This window comes from Salvelinus sp. IW2-2015, linkage group LG1 (genome assembly GCF_002910315.2).
Source record: "Salvelinus sp. IW2-2015 linkage group LG1, ASM291031v2, whole genome shotgun sequence".
NCBI classification, from domain to species: Eukaryota; Metazoa; Chordata; class Actinopteri; order Salmoniformes; family Salmonidae; genus Salvelinus; species Salvelinus sp. IW2-2015.
Window position 1 is genome coordinate 38,851,329 of NC_036838.1, and position 20,141 is coordinate 38,871,469.

At 44.0% G+C, this 20,141-nt stretch overlaps 3 protein-coding genes and 1 long non-coding RNA gene across 5 annotated transcripts in view; 2 read left to right on the top strand and 2 right to left on the bottom strand.

Moving 5' to 3' along the window:
• LOC111967368 (uncharacterized) overlaps positions 1-3,130 on the bottom strand; it is a 7,720-nt gene extending 4,590 nt beyond the window's left edge. The window contains exon 1 of the long non-coding RNA XR_002877753.2: positions 3,041-3,130. This is a non-coding gene — a long non-coding RNA (uncharacterized lncRNA). The remainder of the gene's footprint in view (positions 1-3,040) is intronic.
• sdhb (succinate dehydrogenase complex, subunit B, iron sulfur (Ip)) lies at positions 2,668-10,068 on the top strand. Its single transcript, XM_023992296.2, has 8 exons — positions 2,668-2,786; positions 5,422-5,555; positions 7,867-7,952; positions 8,588-8,724; positions 8,849-8,965; positions 9,090-9,191; positions 9,333-9,455; positions 9,582-10,068. The coding sequence occupies exons 1-8, from the start codon at positions 2,715-2,717 to the stop codon at positions 9,660-9,662; spliced, it is 852 nt and encodes a 283-aa protein (XP_023848064.1). The 5' UTR covers positions 2,668-2,714; the 3' UTR covers positions 9,663-10,068.
• Positions 10,069-10,708: 640 nt separating this feature from the next.
• On the top strand, positions 10,709-15,514 carry mfap2 (microfibril associated protein 2). Of its 2 annotated transcripts, none has more exons than XM_023992315.2 (9): positions 10,709-10,828; positions 12,841-12,920; positions 13,071-13,121; positions 13,633-13,659; positions 13,849-13,944; positions 14,034-14,069; positions 14,186-14,273; positions 14,375-14,448; positions 14,571-15,514. In XM_023992315.2, exons 2-9 carry the CDS (start codon positions 12,890-12,892, stop codon positions 14,672-14,674), a joined length of 507 nt encoding a protein of 168 aa, XP_023848083.1. In that variant the 5' UTR covers positions 10,709-10,828; positions 12,841-12,889; the 3' UTR covers positions 14,675-15,514. The 2 variants fall into 2 exon arrangements, with proteins under 2 accessions (XP_023848083.1, XP_023848075.1); XM_023992307.2 differs by having other exon boundaries at positions 10,710-10,828; positions 12,860-12,920.
• A 1-nt stretch (position 15,515) lies between these two features.
• LOC111975732 (rootletin-like) overlaps positions 15,516-20,141 on the bottom strand; it is a 68,178-nt gene continuing 63,552 nt past the window's right edge. Inside the window, 2 exon segments of the mRNA XM_070444826.1 lie at positions 15,516-17,031; positions 17,103-17,276. Coding sequence (XP_070300927.1) covers positions 16,948-17,031; positions 17,103-17,276 — 258 coding nt within the window. The 3' untranslated portion in view covers positions 15,516-16,947.

Genomic DNA, 20,141 nt, shown 5'->3' on the forward strand with positions numbered 1-20,141 from the left:
AATAAACAGTGAGTAGCAGCAGTGTACAAAAGGGGGGTGGTCAATGTAAATTGTCCGGTGGCGATTTTATTAATTGTTCAGCATTCTTATGGCTTGGGGGTAGAAGCTGTTGAGGAGCCTTTTGGTCATAGACTTGACGCTCCGGTACTGCTTGCCGTGCGGTAGCAGAGAAAAAAAAAAGTTTGGTGACTGGAGTCTCTGACAATTTTATGGGCTTTCCTCTGACACTGCCTATTGTATAGGTTCTGGATGGCAGGGAGCTTGGCCCCAGTGATGCACTGGGCCGTTCGCACTACCCTCTGTAGCGCCTTACGGTCAGATGCCGAGCAGTTGCCACACCAGGCGGTGATGCAACCGGTCAAGATGCTCTCGATGGTGCAGCTGTAGAACCTTTTGAGGATCTGGGGACCCATGCCAAATCTTTTCAGTCTCCTGAGGGGGAAAAGGTTTTGTCATGCCCTCTTCACGACTGTCTTGGTATGTTTGGACCATGATAGTTTGTTGAAGTGGACACAAGGAACTTGAAACTCTCGACCCGCTCCACAGAGCCCCATGGATGTTAATGGGGGGCAGTTCGGCCCGCCTTTTCCTGTAGTCCACGATCAGCTCCTTTGTCTTGCTCACATTGGGGGAGGTTGTTGTCCTGGCACCACACTGCCAGTTCTCTGACCTCCCTATAGACCGTCTCATCGTTGTCGGTGATCAGGCCTACCACTGTTGTGTCGTCAGCAAACTTAATGATGATGTTGGAGTCGTGTTTGGCCACGCAGTAGTGGGTGAACAGGGAATACAGGAGGGGACTAAGTACACACCCCTGAGGGGCCACACTTTTAAGGATCAGCGTGGCAAACGTGTTGTTGCCTACTCGTACCACCTGGGGGGCGGCCCGTCAGGAAGTCCAGGATCCAGCTGCAGAGGGAGGTGTTTAGTCCCAGAGTCCTTAGCTTAGTGATGAGCTTCGTCGGAACTATGGTGTTGGACGCTGAGCTGTAGTCAATGAACAGCATTCTCACATAGGTGTTCCTTTTGTCCAGGTGAGAAAGGGCAGTGTGGAGTGCGATTGAGATTGCGTCCTCTATGGATCTGTTGGGGCGGTATGCAAATTGGAGTGGGTCTAGGGTGTCCGGGAYGATGCTGTTGATGCCATGACTAGCCTTTCAAAGCACTTCATGGCTACCGACGTGAGTGCCACGGGGCGGTAATCATTTAGGTAGGTTACCTTCACTTCCTTGGGCACATAGACTATGGTGGTCTGCTTGAAACATGTAGGTATTACAGACTCGGTCAGGGAGAGGTTAAAAATGTCAGTGAAGACACTTGACAGTTTGTCCGCACATGCTTTGAGTACACGTCCTGGTAATCTGTCTGGCCCAGCGGCTTTGTGAATGTTGACCTGTTTAACGGTTTTGTTCACGTTGGCTCCCGAGAGCGTTATCACACAGTCATCCAGAACAACTGGTGCTGTTGTGCATGCTTCAGTGCTGCTTGCCTTGAAGCGAGCATAAAAGGCATTTAGCTCGTCTGGTAGGCTCACGTCACTGGGCAGCTCGCGTCTGGGTTTCCCTTTGTAGTCCGTACTAGTTTCAAGCCCTGCCACATCCGACGAGCGTCAGAGCCATGCAGTAGGATTCAATCTTAATCCTGTATTGACGCTTTGATTGTTTGATGGTTTGTCTGAGGGCATAGCGGGATTTCTTATAAGCGTCTGGATTAGTCTCCAGCTCCTTGAAAGCGACAGCTCTAGCCTTTAGCTCGATGTGGATGTTGCCTGTAATCCATGGCTTTTGGTTGGGATGATATCTTGGTAGATAGTGTGGTCTACAGCTTATCATAAGGTACTCTACCTCAGGTGAGCAATACCTCGAGACTTCTTTAATATTAGACTTCGCACACCAGCTGTTATTGACAAATAGACAGACACACACCCCCACCCCTCGTTTTACCAGAGGCAGCATCTCTGTTCTGCCGGTGCATGGAAAATCCCGCTAGCTCTATATTGTCCGTATCGTCGTTCAGCCACGTCTCGATGAAACATAAGATGTTAGTTTTTGATGTCCTGTTGGTAGGATAATCTTAATCTTAGATTATCCAAGATTCTCAGAAGGCTGCCAGATCTGCGGCCCCTTTTCCTGCATCTTTCGTCACGCAAAATACGTGGATATGGGCCCGTTCCAGTGAAAGCAGGATATCCTTCTCCGCGGTGAGTAATCGCAGTTCTGATGCCCAGAAGTTATTGTAGCAGCAACATTATGTACACAATAAGTTTAAAAACAAGTTACACAAAAAGCAAAAAAACAAACAAACAAACAAAATAGCACAATTGGTTGGGAGAATGTAAAACGTCAGCCATGTTCTTTGGCGCCATCTTGATACATTTCCACGTTTATTAGCTTTGCAAAGCGAATTATTGTCCAAATCGTGAAAATAAGACCTGTGTAATGTTGTGCGCAACTTTCCAACATCATGGCACTTATTTTGAGTCTGTAGCTCAAGTGGTTTGAAAGCATGAATATCGTCGAAAATCCAACCTGAAACTGTCTTTACCTCGGTGTCAATTTACCCAACCTAATTCCCTTCTATTAGCGCCATATGGCCTTCTGGTGTACCAAAATGCAATGACACTGTCGGTTTGATCGAGGCGTAAAGGAAATACCGCAGTGCATTCTGGTATAGCATATACAGCGAGAGGTCAGAGAAACGTCAGATTGCTCAAGATGTCGGTCGTTTGTCTCTCGTCCTTGGGTCGCTGTAGCGCCGTGGCATTCCGTTCTTCCGCCGGAATGGTGGTAAGGCTGTGTCCATTTGAACGATTACCTAAACTGAATGTGCATTGTTGATCGTTTCGAACGACATGGGTTTGTCAGCTAGTTATTTAGCTGCTTGCTTTGTCCCTCAATGAACTATTGTTTACAGACCGCTCGTTGCGGAAGCCTCCGTAGCCTGGCGTACTTGATCAACCTAATCTAAACTATTCGGTTTAACCAAAATAACGTTTCCAGTCAACATAGGCATATTCAGTATTTCCAGGAACAAAATTTACGATTGTGTGGAATGTGTCCTTGGCTATCAAATAAGCGTTTTAAACACGCTTTTTTATCCAGTCTCCCATTTACCGCCCMTGGTGGGTTGGCTGTCATTGTAGTCCATTTTAGACCACGTAGTCACGCGAGAGTAAACTACAACATCTCCCACTTCTACAGCCGGAAAATGGGAGACCTGTGATAACGTGTTTTAAACTCTTATTTGATAGCGAAGGACACATTGAATCGTACGTGTTGTTCCTACTGAGTATGCCTCTGACTGGAAGCGATATTTTTGTGAAACCGAATAGTTTAGATTTAGTTAATCAAGAATTGATCACACCTACAGCATCATAGCACAAAATGGTATGCAGCATAGATACGGTACCAGTCAAACGTTGACACACCTACTCGTTCCAGGGTTTTTCTTTATTATTTTACTATTTTCTACATTGTAGAATAATAGTGAAGACGTCAAAACTCCGAAATAACACATATGGAATCATGTAGTAACCAAAAAAGTGACAAATCAAAATGTATTTTATATGTGAGATTCTTTAAAGTAGCCACCCTTTGCCTTGATGACAGCTTTGCACACTCTTGGCATTCTCTCAACCAGCTTCATGAGGTAGTCACCTGGAATGCATTTCAATTAACAGGTGTGCCTTGTTAAAAGTTAATTTGTGGAATTTCTTTCCTTAATGCGTTTGAGCCAATCAGTTGGATTGTGYCAAGGGGTGGTAAACAGAAGATGGTATTTTACCAAATAAGGCTAAGTCCATATTATGGCAAGAACAGCTCAAATAAGCAAAGAGAAACAACATTCCATCATTACTTTAAGACATGAAGGTCAGTCAATATGGAACATTTCAAGAACTTTGAAAGTTTCTTCAAGTACAGTCGCAAAAACATCAAGCGCTATGATGAAACTGGCTCATGAGGACTGCCACAGGAAAGGAAGACCCAGAGTTACCTCTGCTGCAGAGGATACGTTCATTAGAGTTACCAGCTTCAGAAATTGCAGCCCAAATAAATGCTTCAGAGTTGAAGTAATAGACACATCTCAACATCAACTGTTCAGAGGAGACTGCGTGAATCAGGCCTTCATGGTCGAATTGRTGCAAACAAACCATTACTAAAGGACAACAGTAAGAAGAAGAGACTTGCTTGGGCCAAGAAACACGAGCAATGGACATTAGACAGGTGGAAATCTGTCCTTTGGTCTGATTCCAAATTTGTGGTTTTTGGTTCCAACTGCCGTGTCTTTGTGAGACGCAGAGTAGGTGAACGGATGATGTCCACATGTGTGGTTCCCACTGTGAAGCATGGAGGTGGTGTGGGGGTGCTTTGCTAGTGACACTGTCAGTGATTTATTTTGAGCTCATGGCACCCTTAACCAGGAAGYCTACCACAGCATTCTGCAGCGACACACCATCCCCTCTGGTTTGCGCTTAGTCCCACTATCATTTGTTTTTCAACAGGACAATGGCCTCCACAATCCACTGACCTCAACCCAATTGAGATGGTTTGGGATGAGTTGGACTGCAGAGTGAAGGAAAAGCAGCCAACAAGTTCTGAGCATATGTGGAAACTCCTTCAAGACTGTTGGAAAAGAATTCCAGGTGAAGTTGGTTGAGAGAATGCCAAGTGTGCAAAGCTGTGTAATTGCGTGCAATTGCTGGCGATTCTTTGGATGCAAAAATCTGTCATTTTTCACAAAAAACGTCTGCGCTCAAGTCCTCCCACACCAGTCACCGGTCAACTCCATCGTAAATTGTAGAGTTTAACCGGCTAGTGTCAAAGCTGACAGTAAGCAAAGACTTGTGGATGTTTTCGCGACGGCTGTCAAAATAGCACGGTAATGTTAACAGGATGGCCGACTTTGCTTAGTCCTTTTTAAAGGCACTTTTGCGCTATTGTTTGATCTAGCTTCATCTTTCTTGTCAATACTTCATATTTTGTCCATTGGAGATAGTGGTATTGTTCACATGTTTAAAATGAAGTAAATACATTATGTGCGGAATGAGTTGGGTTAGTGGTGTAAGGTTAGAGGATTCTGTAACACTTGATGTAATGTAGTTATGTGATCTGTAGGGGGACGGTATGGGAATGGCACAAAATATGTCTGACCTTGCTCCACCGGGTATTACGTTTCCTCTGATGTAGCATCAGCTTACCCTTCCCCATATCCTGACCTTAGATCATTGTCTAGGTGGGGCAACTTCACCCAACTCCCTCAAATACCTTCTATACACCTACTCTCTGATGGACTAACGTTAAACTATTCACTCAACACTGTTTATACAATCCTCATGCCAGGAACATTGTGTCGTCATTCATGTGTTTTGTTATGACACGCATGGAAGAAGCAGTCGTCCTCACTCACCTCTCTTACTGTTAGGCGGTTCGGTATGCCCAGACAGCAGCGGCCACAGCCCCACAGCCTAGAATCAAGAAGTTCCAGGTGTACCGCTGGGACCCAGACACGGTGGGGGACAAGCCCCGCATGCAGACCTTTGAGATTGACCTCAACACGTAAGTACAGCCCGCCTTATCAGCTGCATACTTCCATTAGGTTGTTGGACCAAGGACTTTGTCATTTATTGAACATTATCACAAACCACGTTTCCATCTACAGTTTTATGTCAGTAAAGTCATGCCGTATAAAAGTATGATGGAAACAGGAAGTGTTGGTAGAATTTTAATAAATGTCGACAGACAATTTGTTAATTCGACATGGTGGGATATTTTTGTCTAAAATTAATTATGCAATGAATTGAGGTGGAAATTATTTATTGTGCATACTTTTCCAAGAAATTGCACAGTTTAGGCTACAGGGAGGTGAAAGTGCACAGTGATGAACTTTATGCTCCTTTCCAATAAAATCGTGGGTCTTAATTTGTATGCTAGTGACATGATGATCGGTGCTTAAGCTGCCAATTAACAAACAAAAATGATCTTGCTCTTATCCATGTCATCATATAACCTAACCTGTCCAGTGCCCACTTTATCAGTGAACTGTTATCTCGAGAGCATGCACGAAAACCAGATTGGTCAAGTTTGCCGTTTGTCGCAACAGTTTGTCTGACAACTCTATCGGTAGAGCCAAAAATACAATGGAAACTCATTTAACTCCTATTTTATTTATTCGGTACATGAAAACTTAAGCACAAAAGTGTTTARTAAAATGTTATTTGCATAACTTCATCACGCACAGCCTTTTATCCCTAACAGTCAGTCTGACACACCTCTGGTGTGGAAATGCAAATATGATCAAATGCGCATTTAATTTTTTTTGCATGAGAATCTGTCGCAAATTGAATGAATCTAGCTACTGTGCAAGATCTTTTTAGTACCGAGCTCCCCTTGTATATGGTGTTGATGGAAGACTACCTCTAGATTAGACTGGCTGTTCTTGACTGGTCCTGGGCAGTGGCATGTTCTGTTGATGTTCATCCTCTTTCATTTAGGAGTTTGTGACTTGGGAGTTACAGAATGACTTCACATGTCTTAAGGCGGCCAACTGTATCTCTCGATATAGTTCTCAGAAACAGAAGATCATGTTGCAGTGTTGTTCAGGGCATTAAGTATTAACTCAAATGATGACACTGTTAGAGAGCGAATCATGAGCACCCTTCATATGGAYTTAAGGAGGATAACCCCGATACTCTGGACAGGTTCCCAGTCCTCCTCCTGTTCTCTATCTGTCCAGCCCTATTGGCTCACCTCTGGCAATGAGGCATCGTACCACAAATACCTTGGTGTAATATCACAAGTTCACAGCATGGATATGTATAGTATGTGTCAATCCTGTTGTCATATTTCTTCAGTGTACAGCTGTCAAATCTAATTTTATTTGTCACATGCTTTGTAAACTGGTGTAGACTAACAGTGAAATGCTTACTTACAGACCCATGCCAACGTGGAGAGAGAAAGAAAATAGAAAAGTAATAATATACAATGAGTAACGATAACTTGGCTATATACATGGGGTACCGAATGTGTCCTATCACTAGGCAACAGGATAGAAAACACAGTAGCCACAGTGTATGTGATGAGTAAAAAATATGTGTATGTATTTATGTGCTATTCCTAGTTAGTTACAAGTATATCAATCTAAATTCACAAACCGATATACATACACACAGCACATAAATACTTAACTATTTTACAGTCTATGGCTTGGGGGTAGAATCTGTTCAGGCTCCTGTTGGTTCCAGACTTTGTGCATCGGTACTGCTTGCCGTGTGGTAGCAGAGAGAACAGTCTATGACTTGGGTGGCTGAATTGTTTGACAAATATTTTTTGGGGCCTTCCTCTGACACCGCCTGGTARTGAGGTCCTGGGTGGCAGGGAGCTCGGCCCCAGTGAWTTACTGGGCGATCCACACTGCTCTCTGTAGCGCCTTGCGGTCAGATGCCAAGCAGTTGCCATACCAAGCGGTGATGCAGCCAGTCAAGATGCTCTCAGTTGCTCAGCTGTAGAACTTTTTGAGGATCCGAGGGCCCATGCCACTTTTTTCAGCCTCCTGACGGGAAGAGGCGTTGTCGTGCCCTCTTCACGACTGTTGGTGTGTGTGGACCATGATAGATCCAGTGTGTGTGGACCATGATAGATCCTGTGTGTGTGGACCATGATAGATCCTGTGTGTGTGGATCATGATAGATCCTGTGTGTGTGGACCATGATAGATCCTGTGTGTGTGTGGACCATGATAGATCCTGTGTGTGTGGACCATGATAGATCCTGTGTGTGTGGACCATGATAGATCCTGTGTGTGTGGACCATGATAGATCCTGTGTGTCTTAGGAAACAATAAGTTGACTGTGCTTCCCTCCTTTCCACAGCTGTGGCCCCATGGTATTAGACGCCCTCATCAAGATCAAGAATGAGATGGACGGCACTCTGACTTTCCGTCGGTCCTGCAGAGAGGGTCAGTGTGGGAAGGGAAGTGGGGTTAGTTTGGGACACTGATGAATAGATTAAATTGTTGGACTGATTCTAGTAATGAATCACTAAATGTTCTGTGGGGAGTGAGAGAAGAGCTGGGATTAGTGTTCTTAAAGGTTGATTTACTGTATTTTTGTTACGTGAGGGGATTTAGGTAGCATCAAGGTTGGAAAAAGATTGGAGAAGAGGTTGGGAGTTTGATCCCTGGGCGAGTCATACCAAAGACTGTAAAAATGGGACTCGTTGAGTCTCTGCTTGGCACTCGGCATTAAGGAGATAGATTGGGGGTAAGGCCCTGCGATAGACTAGCGTCCTGTCCAGAGGGTGTAACTTGTACATCAAGTTGCCTCATGCTACAGAAACAGGAGATGGGCTCCTGCTCCTATGAGCCGTTCACACACACAAAGGCTACTAAGGTTGGAAAGTGTGTCCAGGATGGAATTATCTAAGAACAGGATGTCCAGGGATGATACCAGGGCAGCTTAGTTCTAGTGACTGACTATCCTCAGATGGATATGCTCTAGCCAAGGAAACCTAACACGTGTCAGTTCCTTCTACAACTTCAAATAATGTCCAAGGTGAGTAATACAGTGTGCATGTGGGTTTGCTATGGGTCAGGTATCTGCGGATCCTGTGCAATGAACATCAATGGAGGCAACACACTGGCCTGTCTGAACAAGATTGACACCAACACCAGCAAGGCTACCAAGATCTACCCTCTGCCACACATGTACGTGGTCAAGGACCTGGTGCCTGTGAGTATCATGACATTCCATACAAGCTCTTCACAAACTGGCTGGATTCCTTTATCCACCATTATGGCTTTCAATGGTTAAAAATTGGAGTGAATTTTGTGATTGGGTTCTGTTTTGGTTGCAGGATATGAGTAATTTCTATGCTCAGTACAAGTCGATCGAGCCCTACCTGAAGAAGAAAGATGAGACAAATGAGGGAAAGGAACAATACCATCAGACTGTGGAGGACAGACAAAAACTGGTACACCCAAATTACCTTTGTTCAATTAACAATGAGCATAATTTAGATGAACTGAGGGCTGCTATTGTGTCCATTCTGTAGTCTTCTCCCTTTCCTCATGACTTGATATTTCTCTCCCTCCCAGGACGGGCTGTATGAATGTATCCTGTGTGCATGCTGCAGCACCAGCTGTCCCAGCTACTGGTGGAATGGAGACAAGTACTTGGGACCTGCTGTCCTCATGCAGGTCTGTGTATTTGAGTTTAGACTAGTCTGAGGGAAATGTTTTGTTTAGAGTTGTTGTGTTTTGATCAACGGGACACTGATGGGTGAATGTGTGTATGCACCTTGGACTGTTTGTGAGCTCACATGTCCGTCCTCCCTCCAGGCCTACCGTTGGATGATTGACTCGCGAGACGAGTTCACAGAGGAGCGTCTGTCCAAGCTGCAGGATCCTTTCTCCCTCTACCGCTGTCACACCATCATGAACTGCACTAAGACCTGCCCCAAGGTAACCTCAGTCTAGTAAACAGCACTACTCCCTTCCAAGGGCTAACGGTAAACTTCACTGCTTACTAGCACACTCTTCTTCTTTCTCATTGTACTCAAATGCATCTCACCTCTCCTACTCTTACAGGGCCTGAACCCAGGGAAGGCGATTGCAGAGATTAAGAAGATGATGGCCACTTACAAGGAGAAGAAATCAGCTGCTGCTTGAACCCCCCCCCCCCCCATAAATTATACTATAATTAAGATTCCCTACCAGTGGGTTCTGCTGGGCCTGCACACCTGTTAACTTCAACACCTCCACACTCTAGCACTACTGACTGACACTGGACTCCAAGGGAAATGGGTGCACGCTGGATTGGTGTGTGTACTGTAGCGAGCGTGTGTTTGTGTGAATGCATGGGTGCATACTGTATGTGAGACTTGACCCACTGATTTAAATGGTGCATTCCTTAGTTCATATACCCATTGTTTGGTCTCGTGTGTGTGTGGGTGGGTTTGAGTTCAGAGTGTGATGGATTCACAGATATTAAATATGTATATGATCTGCAGCTCTTCCGTCATAACTATATCTATCAGGAGTCTGCTTGTAATAAATCCAATGCTTTAATGCCTGCCATTGTTTCCTTTGTTYTTACGCCTGCTTCTGACCGGATGTCTCTTTCACTTTATTTCTTTAGTAATAGTTATCACCTCTCGGCTTTCAGCACCTTCATTGAGTGGCTTGATTCTTTGTACAGCATTTGAATGGTGATGGGTTTTAGGATCAGCTAAAAAATAAACTGAACTTGTGTGCTACAGTGGGTAGTGCCGTAATTTCAATCTATATCCTCTAGGTGTCAGTCTTTCACATACTTAACTGGAGTTGCGTGAAAAGGGAGAACAAATAAGGACCATGTCCAAAAAAAGCCCCTTCAGTGGACGCAATTTGGCGAGTCTCCCGAAGCCTATTGTTGGGCATGCCATAAATGCACCATGGCAAATTAATCAGTAAAATAGAACCATGAATGTATCTACTATTTTTAAATGGCACAAGTTGTGTCACACGGTACTGCCCTGCTAATTGATTGTCCCCTATCATTAACAATAACGTGGACAATCAAAATCATACACGAAAAATTATATGCTTTGAGATCAAGTATGTGTGTCTACCGTCTACTGCTTTCAAACATGCCTATTTATCCATCCTTGAGGGTTAGGAGGTTTATGTGCAGTCAGTGCCATGGTCTCTGTCTGGTTGGTGGGGGTCGGCGATGTGACCGACAGAGGCGGGAGAGGGGGCTTGAAGGCGGGGCGCTACAATGTGGCGTTCGGTCAGAAGTTGCTAAAGACGGACGCTTGAGACTTGCGGATCGCCGGAGCTAAATTGAAATAGAGGTAAGAGCTGCAAGTTGTTTAAATTAATATATTTAGATATGAAATAATTGCAGTATTCACATGTATTTGTAAACATGTCCGCTTATTTTGATTACTTTGAATATTGACCATTAATCAAAGACCAAGGAGTTGGGCTACATTTCTTAACTTTTACCATGTGTCAGGGTGGTGTGGGTTGTTGATCACTTAGCAGTTATTTGAAATATGCATATTTGTATCCATCATCAGTATCGAGTTATAGGCCTCCCGGAAGAAAAAAAAACTATAAAATGCAAAGTCTACAAGTCCAATAATAGCATGCAAGCAGTGGTGACCTGTCAACTAAGCTGATTCTGTGTCTTTTCTTTACAATTCACGACATGATTGGGCCTCATTATTCAACAGGTAGTTAAATCTTTCATTTATTCAGATTGCTATAGGTTGACATGAGGTTTTATATTTGTCTGTTTACACTGTTGTGGAGAATGGGACAATCTGCAATCCAGGGGGTGGGGTTATAGCTGGGGGCAATGACAATACAATGGAGAGGGGCTGGCCAACATAAATAAAATGAGAAGACAAGGGAGAAAAAGAATGTGGACTAATGGGGGGTTGTTAAGGGGGGAGGGGGAGGAGATTGGAGGCAGGGGAAGAGATGGAGAGAGAAATCATATATATGTTTTTACATAGTGCTTGAAAATACAAACTGTGTTTAGTAGGAGGAGGCATGAAGAGGGAGCTCTCCCGCTTCATGTTTGTATTGTTCCCAAGTCCCCATGCTTTGGGGGAGGGGGTTAGTTAGGGCTGGGGAGGAGGGGGGGGAGGCAAAATGGGGTTGAGGAGGAGGGTGTAATAGCTCCCAGATGTGTGCTGTGAAAACATATGGTTTCCGATAGCCACTGTGATGCACAAGAGGAATATCTGAACACACACACTTTGGTGACATATACCTTCATACATACATGTACACTCTGAAACACTACAGCCAGACATCATAGTATGAAACATTAAATGTGATGATACTCACACATACACACACTGATGATCACATGATAGCACACTCAGTGCACAAAAAACACACAAGCTAGACTGTCTGATTGTGTGCAGTACAGAAGGGGAGAAGTAATTGTTCATTCCACAAGGAAAGTAGCCTAATATTGTGGTCTGCACAGTTACTTATAAGCAGTCTAGTTAGAAAAACTGTTCTCTGTGCCAATTGTTCCCAACTGAATGTGAGTTGTTGGTTTATAAATGGTTTATGAACTTTACCGTGCCATTGTCATGTACTTGAAAACTGTAATAAGCATTGGAGGGGGGTCTTATTGCAGCAGAGTACTGCTATCCTCTGAGAATACAGTCCTCTCTCTCTCTGCACTAACTCCCCCTTCCTCACTCTCTCTCATTCTGTCTTTTTGGCGTGGCATACAGTGGTCATACTGTACGAACTCAACCTGGCCAGCTCTCTGCTTGTTAGAGAGAGGAGTAGAGAGGGGGAGGGGTTTAGGGAAATGACAAGAGAATGCGACATAGAGGAAATGAGAGACTAGGAGAGAGGAATATGGAAGATGGGGAGAGAAGGAGGGGTGGAGGGGCTCAGTGGTTCTTTTCCTGGAATTTAGCCCCTGGTCTGTCTGCTTTAGAGTGTTTCGTAGTGGAATGGAGAAAAGGAGAAAAACAGAGGGATTGTTAAGAAAGACAGACGTGCCACATTCTTGCTGTCAAAGTTTTCTTTTTTCCCCCTGACTGTTTGGGGCCAGGGGAGGGCAGAGTGGAGGGTAAAAGAGAGAGGGAAGAGGTGAGGTCAGAATGCAGGATAGGAGAGAGATGGAAGGGAAAAGACAAGAGGCCCATGGATAAAAGACTGTGACGAGGGCCATGGATAAAAGACTGTGACGAGGCCCATGGGTAAAAGACTGTCACAGTTGGGAGTCTGAAAAACTACACAGAAATACATCTATGACACAGCGACACTATGTAACAGATGTGTGTTTCGGTATCACTTGGAATCAGTAACCCTTTGAAAATGTATACAGTCTTCTCTTTCCTCCTCAGTGTCAGTCTACCTCCACACAGACAGCGATCATGAGAGTCCTCCTACTGCTCTCCATGCCAGGTGAGTCCAGCACAGTCACACTGAACACTGCATAATATACACAACACTCTAATGTACACACAACAGTATACTAACCCAATAAACATTCTATACAAGAAAACACTTGTCCAGCACATTTGCCTAAACATTTAGGCAACTTTGCCTCAACAGTCCTCCTGCTAGCTCAGCCCCCCCTCTACCAAGAACCATTTCCTTTCCTGGGTGAGTTCATACATGTCATTATTACACTGTCAGTCCACGTGTACAAACACACCGTGACTCGGTACTGTGTCTCTTCACATGTGGTCATTATTTCAATGTCTTTTGTCTACCCACCCCGAGAGTATACCATGTTAAATGTACCATTTTACCAGGTAGATGGAAACATTGAATGTCCTGTGTATTGTAATTTGTCTATTGTAAATACTTCAATGACCACTTACTATCTCAGCATTTGCTAACATCTTGAATATGAAGTCATGCACAAAGACAATCTACCGTACATTTCCTCCCAATTTTAAAAGCAGGTGGTCGATGTTATATTCTTGCCTGACTTGCAACGTTTTATGTGAAATCCCCACTGTGCTTAAGAAGATCTGTTATTCATCTGTTACACATAAAGGGTTGCTCGCCTGTCTGTCAGTCTGCCTGCTGTATATTTATCACAATATGTTATCAGTCAATGTAACAAAGGAATATCTCATACTGTACCTTTGTTAATTTTGCTTCACAGAGGACTATGGCCCTGATTATTTCCCAGGTAAGATACTTGTGTGATCTTGTTACCTATTCTACTCCTGTAGTATCATTAGTTTTGATAGACTGATGTAGAGCTTCTCTGCCCTTTGGTGATGTACTGAAAGTTCTGCTCAGTACCTCATTTTCCTTGAGAGAATTCAGCAATTCCCTTGTTGCTCTCCATCTCTCTCTCTTCACCCCCCCCCATCAGATAATCCTGTCACGGATGTCCAGCAGCAGGTTCCCCAAACGTTACCTGGTCCCGAACGTCCTGGTCCTCACACCTTTCATTATTTATTATCAACTGGTATGTTCAACATCTATATCCGCTGTCCTGTTCTTCTGTCGTATTAGCAGGGTTATTCCATTAAAATGTGAGTTTCTGTTTTGTTTCAGAGCAAGAGACAGAGCCCACAGAACCTGGCCCCCTAGGTAAAAAACAGAGAGGGAGGGTCCGTGTGTATAGTTGTTGATGGATGACTGACCTGGACTATTATGCTGTGTGTAGATGATTGTGTTGGATAGCTCATATGTTTTCTGTTGTGTAGATTGTCGAGAGGAGCAGTACCCCTGCACCAGACTCTACTCTGTTCACAAACCATGCAAACAGTGTCTGAATAGCCTCTGCTTCTACAGGTCTGATATTGCACACCTAACCCTTAACTTATCATGATAGCATTGAACATGGATTATAAAGTGTTCAACATCACACTGTAACACCGTTCCTCTCTCCTCAGCTTGCGAAGGGTGTATGTGATCAACAAGGAAGTGTGTGTCAGGACCGTGTGTGCGCATGAAGAGCTGCTAAGAGGTGAGGTGTTCTTGTATACAATGCACAACCAGCTGTCCCCACTAAAGAAACACACACACCAGTTCAGTTTTGTATTCACCTCTGTGAAGGACAAAAGCTGTAACACTTCTCTCTCTCTGTAGCTGACATGTGCCGTGACCAGTTCTCTCGTTGTGGTGTAGCGGCGGTGAGTGGCCAGTGTGGGTCACTGGGGAGCAGCTGTGGGAAGAGCTGTGGAGGGTGTTGAGAACATGGGACACAGAGAACACCAGCCCAAATACTGCCACATCTCTAGGGTCCACATCCCACCCCCTACACCCTTCTCTTCCTCTGTCCCATCTCTTTTCCTGTTTAATCTTCAACTGTATTCCACATAATCTTTGGTTCCAAAAAACTCCTATTTGTTTATTTTCTTTACTTCTCTAGTGACTTTCCCTGTCATTCCCTTTTTTCATCTCTCTTTCAGAATTATACAGAATGCAAAGTGGGATCAGTAGAACGTGTGTATGTCTAAACATATTATTTCATATTCAACAGAACATTGATGACTGTATAACGTAACATAACTGGTGCTATAAAATCACTAACATACTGGTGCTAAGGAATTGAAATCAGCACTCAAGAGATGCACATAAAACAATCTTGATCTTGTTTTTTTGCCTTACTGTATCCTATATTCTACATCATTGTGTGGTGTTTGTTGTTGTTTACTGTACCTTTGTTGAAATCAGTCATAGTAGTGAGGGAACAGCAAGAGTGGCAGCCACTGTGCACTGACCTCAACAACAGAGGCATTATCAGCACTCAATCATCATCCCACTGCCTCTGCACTTCCTGGGTGGCGAACATCCACAATCAGACTTGAAGAGACGGATTCTGACCTGACGCCTGATCTCTCCTGAAAGTGTTTTTGTGTAACACGGTCGGCCATGTGACTAGAGCTACGGTGGCTGGTGACCTTGCAGTGAGTGCATAGTTTCACATATCAGTGGCAAGAAGTGGCGGCTCATAAATTGTTACTGTACTACTGCTTTGTAAAACCCTTTCACTATAATGGAGAAGAAAATAAATGTTTTTTTTACTACAACTTCAGCTTGGAGTGATTTTATTGTGATGAGTTTGTTTGTTGGCACTTTATACGGATCAATCTGCCCTGTTGAGCTGGTTGTCATGGACTCAAACAAACAGGCATTGTCGTCAAAGATCCTTTATCAACATTAATTTCTTCCAGATACACAACTGTTCCCTCATTTTCAAATACACATGATTGATGCATGTGCATTCAACCCTATACATAATCCTAATAGTTATCAATAATGCACTTCGATATGTGCTATTTCTAGTTTGTTACAAGTATACTGAACAAAAATAAAACACAACATGTAAAGTGTTGGTCCCATGAGCTGAAATAAAAGATCCCAGAAATGTTCCATACACACAAAAAGCTTATTTCTCTCAAATTGGGCACACATTTGTTTACATCCCTGTTACTGAGCATTTCCCCTTTGCCAAGATAATCCATCCACCTGACAGTTGTGGCATATCAAGGATCTGATTAAACAGCATGATCATTACACAGGTGCACCTTGTGCTGGGGACAATAAAAGGCCACTAAAATGTAGAGTTTATCACACAACACAATGCCACAGATGTCTCAAGTTCTGAGGGAGTGTGCAATTGGCATGCTGACTGAAAAAAACAGAGCTGTTGCCAAATAATTCAATGTTAATTTCTATACCATAATCTGCCTCCAACATTGTTTTAGAGAATTTGGCAGTACATCCAACTGGCCTCACAACTGCAGACCACGTGCAACCCAGGACCTCCACATCTAGCTTCTTCACCTTTGTCTGAGGAGGGGGATGGGGGGTGCTGAGGATTATTTCTGTCTGTAATAAAGCTTTTTTTGTGGGGAAAACTCATTCTGATTGGCTGGGCTTGGCCTGTGCACCTGCCCAGTCATGTGAAATCCATAGATTAAGACCCAATGAATTTAGTACAATTGACTGATTTCCTTCTATGAACTGTTACCCAATAAAATCTTTGAAATTGTTGCATGAATATTTTTGTTCAGTACACACACATCTAAAATCACAAACAGTACACACATATAGTGCATAAATACTTCATCTCATGTGGTCCCATCATGTGCTCTACATATAATAGTGTCCATCTATTGGTCCAGGCAAACTAGTTGGGTCAATCTCAACCAAATAGTAGCAAGATGGACGGCACAGTAGTTTCTTCATAGGACTGATCAATTTGTTGCCTAGTGCTCAAACAGTGACTCAGACTGTTCTCCCTTTGTATGCTGGTGTGTGTGTGGAAGGGAACCCTGGTCAACTGTATATACTGGCAGAGATTAAGATCTCATTCCTGTTGTACTGGATGACACTTCTATCCCCTGAGTAGGAGGAGAGGCGTGTGTCAACACAGAGGAGCGGATGATGTTATGCTGGTTCCGGAGCTGTAAGTGGGCTGTAGTACCCATGGAGGGACACAGGGAGCGCTGCTCAGTGCTCAGTTCCCCCCAGATATGAGGGTGGGTAGAGAGGGCTGTCTACGACTCATCTCCTGCTGTAGCTGCTCCTTCAGAGTGGACACCTGTGGGACGGACAGAGAGGGTCAGGGACGGACACACAGACACAGCCCTTTAACCTCTGACCTTGACATACCTGCTCCTCCAGGCCTTTGACCCGGTGGCGGTGGGCTCTCTCCCGGGCGGCCAGGGTCCTCTCTGCCTCCCTCTGGGCGACCCTCAGCCTCTCCGCCTCACGCATCACCTCGTCACGCTGCCTCACAGAGCTCTCACTCACATTGTGGGACTGCTCCATCTCAGCCAGCTGGGCCTGGATACACAGAGAAGAAAATATATATACACAGATAAAGGAGTGTTAGTCACTGGGCCCACAGCAACACCAAGTCACAGTGTTAATGACATGGTGTCACACTGACAAACCCAAATCCCAGACAGAGACATGTCTCAGTGTTAACAACACAGGGTTGGGGTCATTTTCTAGATGCTAACAAGAGGTATGTCAACACTACATGGGATACCATAAACACCAACAGCTGGTGGGGCTGGGAGAGGTCTGACGACAAATGGTAATAGCCCATCTGGTGTGTGGTCACTGGTCACTTGACGTCTGCTTCTTGATTGGCTGACACAATGAAAGGAAAGGCTATTCTCATGGTTCACATGCATGACCTTGTAATAAAATGAATGTTAACGAAGGATTGAAAGAGAATCCAAATGGACTAATCAGTAATATACAGTGCCTTCGGAAAGTATTCAAACCCCTCGACTTTTTCCACATTTTGTTACGTTACAGTCTTGTTCTAAAATGGATTTAAAAAAAATCCTCAGCAATCGACACACAATACCCCATAATGACAAAGCAAAAAACAGGTTTTTAACATTTTTGCAAATGTATTTTAAAATAAAAAACAAAAATGCATTATTTACATAAGTATTCAGACCCTTGTGCTATGTGACTCAAAATTGAGCTCAGGTGCATCCTGTTTCCATTGATTATCCAGGTACAGAATCTGGGGAAGGGTACCAAAAATGTCTGCAGCCATTGAAGGTGCCCAAGAACACAGTGGCCTCCATCATTCTAAATGCAAGACTTTTGGAACCACCAACGACTCTTCCTAGTGCTGGCGCCTGGCCAAAGCTGAGCAATCGGGGTGAGAAGGGCCTTGGTCAGGGAGGGTGACAAGACCCGATGGTCACTCTGACAGAGCTCCTAGAGGTTGCTCTGTGGAGATGGGGGACCTTCGCAGAAAGGACAACCATCTCTGCTGCACTGCACCAATCAGGCCGTCTTATGATAGAGGGCCAGACGGAAGCCACTCGCTCAGTAAAAGGCACATGACAGCCTGCTTGGAGTTTCCCGAAAGGCATCCTAAAGACTTTCAGACCATGAGAAACAAGGATTCTCTGGCCCGATGAAACCAGGATGGAACTCTTTGGCCTGAATGGCCAAGCGTCACTTCTGGAGAAACCTGGCACCATCCCTACAATGAAGCATGGTGGTGGCATCATCTGCTGTGGGGATATTTTTTTCAGGCGGCAGGAACTGGGAGACTAGTCAGGATCGAGGCAAAGATGAACGGAGAAAGTACAGAGAGATCCGTGATGAAAAACCTGCTTCAGACCGCTCAGGACCTAAGACTGGGGTGAAGGTTCACCTAACAGGACAACGACCCTAAGCACACAGACAAGACAACACAGGAGTGGCTTTGGGACAAGTCTCTGAATGTCCTTAAGTGGCCCAGCCAGAGCCCGGACTTGAACCCGATAAAACATCTCTGGAGACCTGAAAATAGCTGTGCAGCAACGCTCCCCATCCAACCTGACATACATTGAGAGGATCTGCAGAGAAGAATGGGAGAAATCCACAAATACAGGTGTGCCAAACTTGTAGCATGATACCCAAGAAGACTACAGGCTCTAATCACTGCCAAGGTGCTGTCAACAAAGTACTGAGTAAAGGGTCTGAATACTTATGTAAATGTATGTATCAGTTTTTTTATTTGGAATAAATTAGCAAACATTCTCCAAATCCTGTTTTTGCTTTGTCATTATGGGGTATTGTGTGTAAACCGATGAGGGAAAAAACAATTTAATACATTTAGAATAAGGCTATACCGTACCAAAGTGTGGAAAAAGTCAATGGGTCTGAATACTTTCCAAAAGGCACCGTATGCTGAATAGTAGCCTCTTAAAAATGAAATCAAAAGCAAATGAGAACCCGCAGAACACTATTCAACAGTGCCCTCCTAGCTAGGCTATTTCATGTAGTTTTCATACTACATTTATTTTCAACAAGTTGTGCACGTTCTTGTAAAACTTTCTTAACTTCATCTGTAACAGAAACCATAGGGGTCCAGATCAAGAACAAACAAGCCAAACAATTCTGCTCAACATTAGGTGTCTAACTAGGCAGCAGATGCATTCAGCAGCGAGGGCCCGGGGCTACAGCCATTTTGTACTGATCCCAACTCACTTAAGCCTGCATGAGGGTTTCATTTGGCTGCCTTTAAAGGGAGCTCAGGGAACAACAGAAAGCGCTGTGGGAGGGTTAAACTAATGAAAAAGAATGTACAATGAATCTGCAACAAAAGCACTGTCTCGCCTGACTAACCCCTCACACTGAACTGAGAATTTCAGAGTAAAAACTACCAAGAAGAAACACACTAGCCTCGTCTCTATTACAGGACATTCTGCTTATGGTGATAGAGGTTATAGTGATCAACTGCTTATGGTGATAGAGGTTATAGTGATCAACTGCATATGCATATGCTTATAGTGATAGAGGTTATGGTGATCAACTGCTTTAGTGATAGAGGTTATAGTGATCAACTGCTTATGGTGATAGAGGTTATGGTGATCAACTGCTTATAGTGATAGAGGTTATAGTGATCAACTGCTTATAGTGATAGAGGTTATGGTGATCAACTGCTTATAGTGATAGAGGTTATGTGATCAACTGCTTATAGTGATAGAGGTTATGTGATAGTAGTAGTGTATAGTGATCAACTGCTTATAGTGATAGAGGTTATAGTGATCAACTGCTTATAGTGATAGAGGTTATGGTGATCAACTGCTTATGTGATAGAGGTTATAGTGATCAACTGCTATAGTGATAGAGGTTATAGTGATCAACTGCTTATGTGATAGAGGTTATGGTGATCAACTGCTTTATGGT

Bases quoted from the DNA above. Each gene is read 5' to 3' on its own strand.
- sdhb (XM_023992296.2), top strand. From the start codon at position 2,715: ATGTCGGTCGTTTGTCTCTCGTCCTTGGGTCGCTGTAGCGCCGTGGCA. The intron at 5,556-7,866 runs GTAAGTACAGCC...TCCTTTCCACAG, and splicing joins TTTGAGATTGACCTCAACAC to CTGTGGCCCCATGGTATTAG. The intron at 9,192-9,332 runs GTCTGTGTATTT...TCCTCCCTCCAG, and splicing joins GACCTGCTGTCCTCATGCAG to GCCTACCGTTGGATGATTGA.
- mfap2 (XM_023992315.2), top strand. From the start codon at position 12,890: ATGAGAGTCCTCCTACTGCTCTCCATGCCAG. The intron at 14,070-14,185 runs GTAAAAAACAGA...TCTGTTGTGTAG, and splicing joins CACAGAACCTGGCCCCCTAG to ATTGTCGAGAGGAGCAGTAC. The intron at 14,274-14,374 runs GTCTGATATTGC...CTCTCTCCTCAG, and splicing joins AATAGCCTCTGCTTCTACAG to CTTGCGAAGGGTGTATGTGA.